The following is a 14,145-nucleotide window of genomic DNA, read 5'->3' on the forward strand; positions in this document are numbered from 1 at the left end:
CACACACACACACACACACACACACACACACACACACACGGACATACGAGTGCAAACACACTCACAACAGCTTAGTAGAGAATTTAAGACAAACTCTTCTCCGGAGAATGTCTACTGCCAAAGCATCTGGGCTCTGCTTCCAGACAGCATTTCACAAGTTCCTATTGCTTCCAAACCTCACCAGGGCAACCCTGCTTCAAAAGGAATTTAATTTTTTTCTTGCACAAACAACTATTGGGTCTCCCGTGGCTACTGCATGAGGAGAACACATCAATACTAGAGAGACAGATCTTCTAAGACTTTTCTTTAGCAAGTAAAGAGATGTTTTCAGATTTCATTAATCTTTTATGTTCTTGGAACAGAGCCCAGGGTAATCTCTGAAAGACAGGTGTGGCTCAAGTATGTTTTCCTATTGTTAAAAAGCAAGATAAATTCAACAAAGATAGCTCATATCAGTAGTAAACAGATTTTTTTTTTTAAAGAACTGGACTCACATAACAGCAGCCTGTAAGAAAATAGAAATCTTACATCATATACAAAAATTAATTCCAGATAAACTGAAGACAAATTTGTAATTTTTCAAATCTTCCTAAACAATATAAAGGACTACATGCACAATCTATGTTTCCAGGTAGATTTTCTTAATCAGGATTAAAATCAAGAAAAAAAAAAACCTGTCTATCTGTGTAAAAATTAAAATATGTTAACTGGAATAATGCAAAGTCAAGAGATAGATGTAAATAAAAAATATCCCCCGGGGAATACAAATACTATCTCAAGGAGCAGTGAGATAATGTAGAGGCTAGAGATGCTGCCAAGCTTGATAAACTGAGTCCAATCCCTAGGACCCTCATGGCAAAATGAGAGAACAGAGTCCTACAAGTTGTCTACTGCCCTACCCATACACACACCTTGTTATATAAACAGCACACACAAACACATGCATGCTCGCACGATTTACAGAGAAGAAATGCAAATTAGTATAGCAATAAGACCTTATTTCACTTGCATCCATTAAGCTGGCAAGAACAATTTATACTAAGTTTATGTTGACTTGGAGAAATGGATTCCTATATTTCTGTGACAAAATTAGATTGAGATGGACTTTTTGGACTTCATCTTCTCAACACTCATTAAATCAACCCCACTCTATCTGCTGGGCTTTGATTCTGATGTAAGACTCATTACTCCCCCACCCCTAAATTCTGTTGTTTGACTGTGACATTACACCACTCAGGAAGATATCTAGTAGGAGAGATGGCTGAGAAGAAAGACACAAACTAGAAGATCCTGAGAAAACAGTAAAGTTGATAACTTTACATATAGGGAGGTTTGGTGAGCTAATCACTAGGATAGCCAACCAAAAAGAGAATGAAGCCAGCTGTGGTAGTGCACACCTTCAATCCCAGGACTCAATTTTTATTAAACAGTGACAGAATTCCATACATGTCTGGGTAAATGGGGACAGAGGGTGAATACAGAGCAAATATGAAGAACACACATTAGATTGTTTAAGTGGATCACAGTGTGGTAGTCTGAATAAGAATGCCCCCATAGATATATTTGAATGCTTATTCACCAAAGAGTGACACTATTTGAAAGGATTAGAAGGATTGGAAGGCGTGGCCTTGTTGTAGGAAGTGTGTCACTTGGCACTGGGCCTTTGAGGTTTTAAAAGCCTAAAACCAATCTTAGAGTCTCTCTCTGCTTCAGGATGTAGTACTCAGCTACTTCTCCAACACCACACCTGCTTGCTGCCATGCTCCCTGCTGTGATCATAATGAGATAAACCTCTGAAACTGTAAGCAAGCCCCCAATTAAATGCTTTCTTTTATAAGAGTTGCCTTGATCACGGTGTCTCTTCACAGCAACAGAACCATGACTAAGGCCTATGGGCAGACAAGGTTTCAAGGGCGGTAGTGCTTGATGTAAAGGATGAGTTAAGATAGGTAGACTCTACCTGACATTGGTACTTACTCCATACACGCCCATCCTCCCCACTCTCTATGCTCCACATTCAACTTCTATATAAGCTACTCAGATTACTGTCCTCCAGTTAAGTCAAAGAAAAACAGAGCATGGGGATGGAAGGGAGAACAAAATAAGAGACACAGCAAGGCTCAGATGAGATACATCATTCACCATGTAGTAGATTTGAGGCTCTTCCTCTGGCAATAAAAGATACTCTTTCAGCAACTGCCACCTCCACATGGTGATAGATAAAACTGCTCATAAAGTCCTTCAGTGTTAAGTTGTCAGACTGAGACAATACTTTATTTCCTGTCAGTCACTGGACTATACAGAGAGAACTGAGTCAGACTCTTCCAACTCCCTCCCCACAGACAGCATGGAAGACATTTGCACATATGTTCACCAAAAGACAAATGACATTCAAGCTCTTATATTTGCTTGTCCCCATGATTTGAAGTGCTCTGTGAATTTTATTAGTCAGCCTCGAGTACCAGTGTTTAGACTTGTGGCTGTAACACTTTGAAGCTACTTCAGTCTGGCTCACCTAACTGGCTCAAACATCATCCTGGGTGTGTTCTAATGGGTTACGTGCACAAAACAATACATGCAGTATTTCTAAACTGGTCACGACTATTAAACTACAAAAGTAGAGGTAACAAGTACTTAATAACAGAAGAAAAACAGAAAGAAAATTTAGAAAGTGATTAACTTCTATGAAACTTGAGATTATCCCATAAACATCCCATAGAAACCAATATAAAGTTATGATTTTTGTTGTTTTGATTACAAAATCTTTCCAAAAGTTTTAAATTGAACAAAAATCTCAGGAAATTCACACGAAAATATATTATTGAAGCTAACTTAACAATAACCAAAGAAACATTAATACAAATGAGAAAACTCATGCTTTCTTTAATTATCTAAAATAGCAAAGACTAAGAAATGACTATGACAGTTGGTGGCATACAAAGTGACAGGCTCACTCGTCGTGGTCTCATGCAACCTTATGCAACTTACCAACACTCAGGAACAATCTAAAAGCAACTCTTTTTTGGGTGGGAGCCTCAAACAATGATATGCTATGAAACTAACCAATTTAAGTACAAAAATGTCAGAAAACAAAAGATCACTCGTAAGGCAGAAAAGCCCATTAACCTTAGGAGTTTTATCCTCCAGCAATAACAAAGTACAGTGTGGCAGTGTGTGGGGCTGACAGATGGGCAGTTTGGTCCCACTTTTACATTCTTATCTGGTCCTTACATTCCATATCTGCCTAATACCAACTGTCATGTTATAATTAATATGCCCTCTGAGTTTAAAGCCAATACTCACTTTGCCTTCTTTTTTTGTTTTCCAAATTTCTTGTGATGATGAAAATAGAAAATACTGTTTTAAATACAACTATCACACTTTTCTGTCCAAAAGGACCAGAATAGGGGAAAAGCTTCTCTCAAAAATTATACAAATATTCCAATGAGTGTATCAAGTCAGAGAGAAAATGTGAAAATTATACAAGCCCAAGCAGCAGCAGCAGCTGTGTGACCACTCTTCCTTACAGATAGATACACAACTCCTCCTGGCTTTTCACACAGCACTTTCAGCTCTAATAACAGGTTCCTTTGCTGAGGATATAGCTGATGGTAGACTACTTGCCTAGCATGTGTAAGCACTAATTATCCACCATCCTCAACAAACAAACAAACAACAAACAGGCTTCTTAAAATACAAGGGAGATGTCAGGGAGTAACAGAAGGTATCTACCACACAGTGCCTCCACCTCCTGCCACAGCACCCTTGGTCACAGGTCAGACTCTTCATGTACTCCCATGTCAAAGTGCCAAAGCACTGGCCAACGAGATGTGAGTGAATGTGGCGAGGAGCTAGGAGGAAATAACCCTCTGCCCTTCTTGCTATACGGGATGCAGACAAAACAGCAAGGGCTCCAGCAGCCATTCGGAACCATGGAGTCACCTTGACAGAACCAACAGCTTAAAGGAAACAGAACAGAAAGGCAGTAACAGTGTCTAAGTTTCCAACACTGGACCTGGATGTCAGTCCTGACAACATGGAAAAAGGCTTGCCTATGTTGTGTAAGTCACTGTGGTGTGTGTGTGTGTGTGTGTGTGTGTGTGTGTGTGTGCGCGTGTGTATTTTTCAACTTGTAATGCATGACTGGCTGATATACAATAACCATGATAAAAATGAGGTTCTGAAATTTCTGTTGAACCTATCTACTCTGACTCCATTTTAACTGGCCAAATAATGGGACCAAAATAAATAGAAAATATAAGGGAGCCTCTTAATAAAGCTTCCTGTGACTTGTTATTTTTAAGTAGGTAATCTGAACCTTCTAGAGCATTTCTAACTCACATACACACATGTGCCTCTCTCTCAACTAATTAAGTTGTTGTTTAACTTGGGCCTGGAGCTTGACTGACTTTGTGGGACAGTGGCCCCAAGGTAAAAATGAATGCTGAAATATCCTAAATGTGAACACCTGAAACAATCTGTGATGAAAGACCCAGAGGCATAAGACTAAGGCTAGAAATGACAGGGAGTGGTTCTGACCATTCTTGCTGGTCTACGGTGACGACCAGAGAATGGTACTTCAAAGTGAGCACCACTTGGGGAGGAAACAGAACCAGCAGAGGTAGATGCTCACAGCAAGGTTTTCTCGGGGAGTTCTTTAACCTTTCTATGAACAGACAGAAGTCTCCAATAACCAGTGTTTGTGATTGCCTACATGGGAGTACACATGATTAGAAACAATGGTGCAACAGAGAAGGGGTGACCCTTGTCTATTTTGAGTATGTAAATCTAGTTCCCTGATAGAAAGACAGGGAAGTTTCAATTCTAACATCTTAAAGTATGGTATTAGCAAAACTATCAGCTTAATATAGAAAAAAAAAAGTGTCTGACTGAAGAAATTTTTCTCTAGTAAGTTAAGAAAATAAGCCACCAGACACAACGTAGCTTAACTCTTTCCAGGGATATATACATAAACACGACTCAAAAACAATCGCAGTCTCCTCTGTGCTATTACTAGTCTTGAACCCAATAACTTGCAGTGCATGGTCAGTATTACTGAGAATAACAAATATCTCCAGTGCTAAGAATTCATATTGCATTTTAAATTCAATAATATGGTATTTATTAAACAAACATTAAGCCAACAAAGCCCAAGTGGTGTTTAACCACTTCAGTCTGGGTTAACGATGAACAGAATCCATTAAAATGCCTTGCCTGGTAGTTGTAAGGCAATGCCTCCACAGTACTGTACTGGGAGTGTTTTTCCTTCCTTTCCTCCAACAGAATACTCCTTCAAGGGCATAAAAGGAAACTCATTGTCTGGGATTAAGACACTACAGTCAGTCTTGTGGCTATTCTAGGAAGAGACAACTGTACCAAATTAGCAATTACAGCCTTGTAGCACATTTGAACCAAGTGGTTTGCTTTGCTTAGAAATAAAATTGCTAGTGTCCATGATGAGACCCCGAGTGGCTGAACAGATGACTGCCTCATTGGGCCTTTCTTTCTAGAAGTAAGTGATGACTAGTCTGACAGATTCTGGCACTCTAACGCATGCACATGGGCATCGAGTGAGCAATGTAATGACATCAAAGTTTAAAAATTCAAAGGCATGGCACCATGCAACATGTACAATTACCTTCATTTTAACATAACAGGTGGTCTATTGATCCAGCAACTTTTTAATTTACTCTGAAAATAAATTGCCATTTCTAGAGAGAATTTATTTACAATACTATAACTACCAGCTATTACAGGCCTGCAGAAGTCTTAGGCCATACAGTTATCAACACAGAAACTTGTTCATTCATTTATTAAGTGCTTACCTGGCAGGGGCTCTGTGCTAGGAGCTGAGAAACAATAAAATAGCTCTAGGTATCTTTAACCTGAAGTTGGAGAAAACGTTCTTGTGGATTTCAGAGCAGAGGTGGGTAGGGAATGGGGGGGGGGGCTTTTCATGTGAGAATATGCTATGAAAGAATTAATCTGCAGAAATTTAAAACCCTTTGATGTTCTTTAAGAATGACAAAATATATAAACTGTGAGTGGTAGTTACTTTTCGTTTGTACACAAGAGATGGTGTACTAAAGACTGAGGGTCCCGCTAAGACCAGAGGGGAGTTTACGAGTCTTCTACGAGCTATGGCTTAGTAAGTGAAAAGACAGATCCCTCAGGGATAGCCAACAAAAATAAATGAGTTTACAAGCTGGTCTACAAGAACTGGCTATTTTAGTAAGGCAGCCAATGAGAGAATGAGACCCAAAATACTCCTTCTTCAACTGATGAGGCAGCGGCTCGCAATAGTCAAAGCACTTTCCCAGATTCTCAATGCCAGTGTGGAAATGCATTGCATGTAAAACTTTCAAAACAGCCATGGTACTTGAAAACCAAAGACACTAAAGTAGCTATGTCTACCCTTGACTCATGGATCTGAGTGTTTATCCCTGTCCACTGCCTATGGCAACATCCTCTCCAGCCCTGAGCTCATCATTTTTAGACATGGCCAACAGTCAGAGTATGTCAGAACTGGGAGAAAGCAAAAAAGTATACCGTGTGTGAGAGGACATGAAAAGGACTTCTTCATCATTTACCTGGCATACAGAACTAACCACAGCCACTGAAAAAGGACACCAGCAGACAAAACCATGAAAATACATGCAGATGCTCAAACGTCTCAGTCCTTTGCTTTGATACTACTTGGACAGACCCTGATTCAGTTAAGAATCCTTCCCTGACCTTCTGCTCAGTCTCTCAGCCCAATTGTGGGTTCATTCATAACCCTTTCTCACTGATAAAGACTTCACTCCTTTCTATAACCTGCAGATGTCTATGACACCTATAATTCACAGGAAAAAAAAATTAGGCTGAGCCACCTGGAGCATTTCTGCTTCTCTACCTGAATAAGTACAGTAACACCCATTACTCCAGTTCCTTCTCATGCTCAGTGATACATGAAGAAGCCTCCCTCTGAAACCATATATGAATCTCTATGCCAATCTTAGACATGCATATGAACTATGAGGCAACACACATGTAATACCTATATGCTATTGCATTATATTGCATTAATAGCCCAAATAAGCAGATACATTAACTACTTCCTCCACAAGGAACAAAGCTTTTCTCAATACTACAATTATAATAGGGAATTGCATAGTATGGGGCTAATGAATTATAGGACCATTTATAACACACATTGGAGGTGGGTATTTCTATTTTATCTTCATGAAAAACTACAAATTAAAGAAATGAAGAGATCTAACCAAGATTGTACAGCTACTAAACAGTAGTTATTGACTCCAAATTCATCATTAAACATCATTTTTCCATCCCTGTACCCTCTGTATATGCACCCTCTGTATTCTAAATGGACTTCCAGGGAGAAACAAAACCATAAAATGTGTGTGTGTGTGTGTGTGTGTGTGTGTGTGTGTGTGTGTGTGTATGTGTGTGTGTGTATTCTGGGGCAGTATCTATATGCTGTTGATTCAGCAAAACACACATGTGCATGTGCACACTCCCTACCCCCGCTGCCCATGTCAATCACAGAACACTTACATGAATTTCAGAGACAAAACATGGATTTAGCAGGATCTCTGACGATTATAAGCAGGTATTAATGAGATGCACTTGGGTTCTATGTATGAGGGTTTTTCCAGAGAGAATCAACTACAGGCTGAAGACTCACTCTAAATGTGGGTGTCACCGCACTAGGGCCTGGCATTATCCTGAAAACAAAAGGAACCAGGAGAAAACCATCTGGGTGTCACGGATCTTTTCCTCCTACGTCCTGATTTGTAGGGATGTGAGCAAGCAACTGCCACAGCTCTTCCTTCTTCCCATGGTGACTAGCACACCTCAGAATGTGAGCCCAAATAAACCTCTCCCTCCTTAAGCTGCTTGTTGGACACCAGAGACCAGAGGTGAGAAGAGTGACTAATACAGCCAGGTAGGAGACTAAAGCTGTCTTAGTTACCTGTCTCCAACTCGATCACCTTTTTTCTTCTCTCCATCATTGAAGACAGCCTAGGACTTCCTCTTCCTTTTGGAAGACAAAGCCTTGAACTATGTCTTATTATCCTGTTCCAATATTACTCAAACCCAGGTGTGTGCTCAAAGGCAAGAACAAGACTTAACAAGATAATTATTTAAAACATGTTCTGCTTGAGCCATGACTAGGGTGGAAGGATTTCTCTCCTGTGGTGACCATGCCTATAATAGATGGAAGCTGCTCTTGACCTATCCACCTTAAATCGTCCTCCACCCACTAAATTCAAGTAACTCATACGAGTATTGTTTTCTCCCAGATCTTTCTAAAACACACTGGGCAGGGATACAGAGATCTCATGGGGACAAACAAAGGGGACAAGGAAATTTTTGACACATGCTAAGGGGTGAAAGTCTCCGGCATCTGAGTGACACTTTTTGTACCTTAAGAAGTTCTGTGTGTGCTTTGGGGCTGGCTCTGGAATGAGCCAGGGCCTCTTATGTGCTAGGTAAGTGCTCTATCACTGAACCACACTCCCAGCCACTAATTCTTTGTTTGGTCAAAACTTTGGTGGATAAAGGGACTTGTCACAAATGGCTGCCAACCAGAGTCCAAGCCCCAGAACCCACACAAGAAGGATGAAAGGCCAGATCTAACACCATTAACAGCATCCTCCGACTTCTATGTACTATGTATGCCTTGTCACAAAATAATATTGTCATCTTTAAAATCTGGAATTTTTCAAATTCTAAAAGTCTTCTGTTTTTTTAAAAAGAAGTACAAAATGTTATATTCCAATGTGTTCTGTTTCTAAACTTGTGACAGAAGGATCAATAAAGTCATTTTGAACACTAAGGGAAAATGAATGGGGACTTGATTCAGTGTGTGAGGAGGCAGAAGCATGGATTTAAGGATATGAGGAAAAGGTACAGAGTTTACAACAGCTTGAGGACTAACTCATGCTTCTTTAAAAATAAATAATTGAAGGCTGGTGAAAAGGCTCCATGGCTAAAGGTACCCGCTGCTAAGTCTGATGTCCTGAGTTTGATCTCCTAAACCCAAAAGGTGGAAGGAGAGAACCAAATTCTACAAGCTGTCCTCTGACCTCCACACTCACACCGTGGTGCAAGCATGCACACACACACACACACACACACACACAAATGCACACCACACACACATACAAACACATACCACACGCAATAAATGTGATAAAAATAATATGAAACACTGGGAATCAAGCACAGATTCTACTAGAGCTTTTGAAATGTTATAACAATGTATTTTAAAATATCAATATTTACAATATGTTGCATTTTTTTCATTTAAAGCAAGAATGAAAAGTTTTAAAGAACAAGTTTAGAATGTGCTTAGGGTACATGAGTTCTTAAAGGAAAAAAGAGAGAAAGAGAGGAAGGAAGGGAGGAAGGAAGAAGGGGGAGGAGGGAGGGAAGAAAATTTAGAGCTAGATCTTTAAGACTTTTTGCAAGATGAAGTGGAAGATAGCTCCCCACAGCCCCAACTTTGAGCAAGGACTGCTGGAATGGAGCAGGAGTTACTATTCTCTGTCCTCTTCCTGGTTCTGAATGAATTCATGGGATCCGATCCTACAGACAACTTACAAGACGACAACTGACAACCATTTAAGATGCCCGACAGTGAGCGAATCAGTAACAGGCTGGCCTCTGCTAATCATAGCCGTCCTATCAAATTCTCAGGGAGAACAACTACAGGCTTCTCCTTTGGATTCTCCAGAAAGGCTCGGGAGGCAAAACTAGGAAGACTCACAAATTTTGTGTTTACCTCTCAAAGATACATTTCTTCATTGGAGAGCAGGTAGGATGGTTCAGTTGATAAAGGCACTTGCTGGAAAATCTGATGACCTGAAGTCCATCCCACAGACCCACATGGTAGATGGAGAGAACTGACTCCTATGAGTTATCCTCCAACATGCACATGTCCATTCTGGTATGTATGCCTGTGCAAGCGCACACGCGCACTCACGCACGCACATACATATGAATAAATTATTTTAAAAATTTATCATAGGACATATCAAATTAAATGCATCTAACTTGCCTGGCTCATGCATGGAAAATTCATGGACTGTCAAGTTAATACTTTTTAAATACAAACTGTACAAAGAAGTCATTTGAACAGATACGAACATGAGCCCCACATGGCACTTGTTTCCTTCTCTCTCCCAGCTTTCTCCCTCGGTAACCTCCCTTCTTCCCTTCCCAGCCCCTCCTTTGGGAAGCAAAAAGTCATCTAAATATGATGGATGACGCCAGCACTTAATTCAGTGTCTACACCATTTTAAAAATATTGACTTTCTGGTCCTTAAGCTTTCAGAGACAGTGAGGCTATTTAGAGAAGTCAGACCTGGCCCTTCCCACTCCCTTCTCTCAGGAGGAGGCAACACAGCCTGCACCAAGGGGCACAAAGGCTGCTGGAAATCCCACTGCTCATTTTGACTCTTTTGTTCAACCTCTGAGTCCACACTCCCCAAATCCTTAAAGCAAGGCTACTGAGGAGCAAAGACAATGTGTGCAACACGTGGATTTATATGTGTGTGCAACAGGTGGTCAGTGAAGTCCAACTTTCTAATGTTCTTCCAGGACTCCTTAAAGACAGCCCCGATCCTTCCACTTAGCATGATGTCAGTTTAGGGCATGTTTTTCTATTTCTTTCTGGTTTCTTTTAAAACAAATGATTTGGAAAATAACTACTTTTCAGGTCTGTGCATGCATGCGTATCTGTAAAATGTTCCTGTAGCATTAAAACTGGCTAAAACACACACAGAAGATTAGACTTTACAAACCCTGAGAATTTACCTGTGGCATCTGAAAGTATGGCAGCAATGTCCTTAGCCTGTCCTCAACACTGTAGTGAACAATGTTTATGGAAGGAATTTATGATTTGGCTTTTTTAAAGTCTACCCAAATTGAATTGTTAAAATGACATGTCCCCTGCCCTTAAGATTAGTAAAAACTTAAGAAATCAACATAGAGTCCTTCTATAAGGACTTCTATAAGTCCTTCTGTAAGGACATGAGCCCAGTGGTATTTTCACAATGCCCTTGTTTGTATGAGTATAACCTTTGGTCTCTCTAGAGCAAAGACAATTGTATCACAAGTTTTAAAGGGACTCCTGTGCATTCAGCAAGCCAGGAATGCATTCTCACTCCCAAAACAAATCTATGTACAGGAATGCTCATTATCTCAGAACTTACAAATAGCAGCGAGAAGGAAGAGGAGGAGCAGTAGCAGCAGCAGCTTAATGTCCATCAATAGAGGAACAGATAGATAAGTATTACAGCTATTCCCAAGGAATAGAATGCAGATATTAAAATCTATGCTAATCAAAAGGAGATGGGACTGGTTAATGAAGGGATCAGGTACAAGGCAGTACTGGTTACAAGTATGAACTTAGTGTGCTGAAGTGATTCTCAAGTTGTAATCACAAGAGGAATTTACAACAAAGAACTAGAATTCCATATGGTGATCAAGTCCATCCCAGGCCTTGAAAGGACAGTGTTGAAACTCACAGCCTACATCCTAATTTGAAAAGAAGTGTGGGGTGAGCTCTGTGCTGATTCGGATTCTTTTAATGAGTGAGAGGGGTAGGGACGTGGAGAATGAGACTTTAAAAGTTATGTCTGAGGCCTCTTTGCACTTTGAGTCGGAAGAACCCTGGGTAATTTTCACACAGAACGCACCAATGCTCTCTTGTCTAGCTAAGAAGTTTTGGCAGAGTTCGCAGAGATGAGGGAAGGTCTGGAAATGGAAAGGTAAAGACTCACAATCTGCCAAAACATACAATTTTGCACAGTGGAGGAGGAAATGAAACTGCAAACACACACACACACACACACACACACGTCTGCAGATACATAGCACAACACACTTTGCCAAGCAGAAATGCTTCAATGTGCCATCTGGGCTCCCCTGGGTTCAACAGTGTTATCTTCACACGCTTCATTCCTAGTTTAAAAACCAGTTTATTCCCAGGGTCCACCCCCAACCACCGCCACCACAGACAAGGGCAGCAAGCATGCCAATGCTCCCCCAGCTTTAAAAACTTTCTTATATGTTACTTCTCCTGTCCGGGTTTCTAATGTCTAACTTTACTTCATAGACAAGAAATAGAACGGGAATTCTGTGGCAGCATTTTATATGTTTCGGGTGAAACACTCTTACTCTAGAAAATGAGGAAATGGAGCGAGTGTCTGTCACTGGAAAAAGTAACATCCTTCTGCTCAGACCTGTTTCTGATCTGGCTTGCATGTGGCCACAGCTCTGTCTATGTGCCTGCCTGCTGCCAACCTGGTGCCCCACTCCCCTACAGCCAAACAGACTTCTTCCTACAATCTGCAGTCCCATGAAGTTAAACCTGATAAGCATACAGGGTCTTTTTATACAGACACAATTTAAACGCCCCCTCCAATGTCACAACTCTCAAATTCAAAGGTGTTCACTTGACTGCCAGTAGCACATCTACATATTTGTTTGCAGATGTCACAGTGCAGAATAACCAGTGTGTGTGTGTGTGTGTGTGTGTGTGTGTGTGTGTCGGGGGTGTGCTCTTGGCTGTTTTCTTGAGGTCAGTTTCAGGAAATACTGACATTTCTTGGTTCAAAGCTCAGATTGCAAATCAATACGTTTTAGTGGCTTAAAATATTTTTTTTTCTAAGCTGGAAGAGCGCTAAGCTAATAATTAACCTTAAGCATACCATCACTTCTGCTAAAGACATTTTCTGTACACAGCCCCAAATCACTCGCTGTTGGGTTAAACAGAATAGACGAGCTGTAATAAAAGGTCACCAAGAAAGGAGATCCGTTTTCACTGGGTCACCTGGGAGCTTTTCCTCTGAAATCTGCAGGGAGGGCCAGTTGGAGAGAGCACCCCAAGCAAGATACCACCAAGAGTCCAATTATTTTCGTCAGAAAGTTGCCTAAGATAACTTCAGGATTCCCAGATTGAGTAATTCTTGCGTCCAAGATTACTATCTGTAGGTTTCCACGATATAAGGTGTCCTTATTTACTGCACTGCAAGGGTTCTGATTTGCACGGCGAGGGCTGCTGCTGGGGGGGAGTGGAGAGCAACCGCCAGAGCTGCGGCAGCCTCTTGGGCCAACTAGACGGCTAGGGGTGAGCACTGACCGCCCCCTCCCCCGAAACTCTCCCCCACCCCCGCCACCGGTCCCACCCTTCCTGGCACCCGTGGGTCCCGCAGGCACTCACCGCTGTCCAGCCGCGCGATCTGGGGCAGCCGGTAGGTGCTGACCAGCAGGTCGAGCGGCATGGCCACTGGGCTCCACTTCACATCCTTGAGGCTGCAGCCCAACGAGGGAGCCGGGTCCATCTTCCCCGCCTCCTCCTGCCCCGCGCTCCCGCGCTCGCGCCACCGCTGGCTGGCTGGCGGCTCCGTACTCCCGCCGCGGGCAGCCGGACAGCGAGGCACAGCGGCGGGGACGCCGGCGCCTGGCTTCAGTGGCCACACCGAGGCATAGCAGGCGCCCGGCGCCCTCAAGCCAGGGGAGCACTGCAGGCGGCCCGGCTGGCTGCGGTGGCTCCCGCTCCGCCTCCGCCTCCCTTGGCCCCGGCTCTGCAATTGCGGCGGCCAGGCGCCCGCCTCCTCCTCCTCGGCCCTCTCCTAGCCTCCGCCTCGAGCACAGTGTGAGGAGGAGCCGCGGGTCCGAGGAACGCCATAGCAGCGCTCCCGGCACTGACTAATCAACAAGGTGCAAGCGACGCCTGCGCAGCCCGCCCCGGCACCGCCTCCGCGCCCGCCTCCCCATCGGAGACTCCGCCTCCCAGGAGTATAGGCTCCGCCTCCCCAAGGAAGCCTTGCCTCTTTGACTCGGTCTCCGCCCCCACAACGCTAGCACCACTCCTCTGGTACGCAGGCTTCACTTCCCAGGAACTCGGACTCCACCTTCACTAGCTCCGCCTCCCTTTCAGTAGGCTGGGCTTTCCACATGCCCCGCCCCCACATAACCACACCTTCTTCTAGCTCCTCCTTTCTCCACCTAGCTCCGCCTCCCCTACTTCAATCTCAGGCGCTGCCTCTCGTAGCTCCGCCCCCTTCAGGCTCCGCCTCCCACCATTCACTAGCTAGGCGCTCTGCCTCCCTTCTAGGCGGCTCCCCGGAT

General features: G+C 42.9%; 1 protein-coding gene across 2 annotated transcripts in view; it reads right to left on the reverse strand.

The window, feature by feature from the left end:
• The window catches only part of Garem1 (GRB2 associated regulator of MAPK1 subtype 1), a 168,683-nt gene extending 154,959 nt beyond the window's left edge, over positions 1-13,724 (reverse strand). The window contains exon 1 of one of the 2 annotated variants that reach the window (XM_021214851.2): positions 13,235-13,724. In XM_021214851.2, coding sequence (XP_021070510.1) covers positions 13,235-13,355 — 121 coding nt within the window. In that variant the 5' untranslated portion in view covers positions 13,356-13,724. The remainder of the gene's footprint in view (positions 1-13,234) is intronic. The other variant, XM_021214853.2, reaches the window with a different exon arrangement.
• Between the last annotated feature and the right edge of the window lie 421 nt (positions 13,725-14,145).

The sequence above is a fragment of the Mus pahari genome, chromosome 15 (genome assembly GCF_900095145.1).
Source record: "Mus pahari chromosome 15, PAHARI_EIJ_v1.1, whole genome shotgun sequence".
Taxonomy (NCBI): Eukaryota; Metazoa; Chordata; class Mammalia; order Rodentia; family Muridae; genus Mus; species Mus pahari.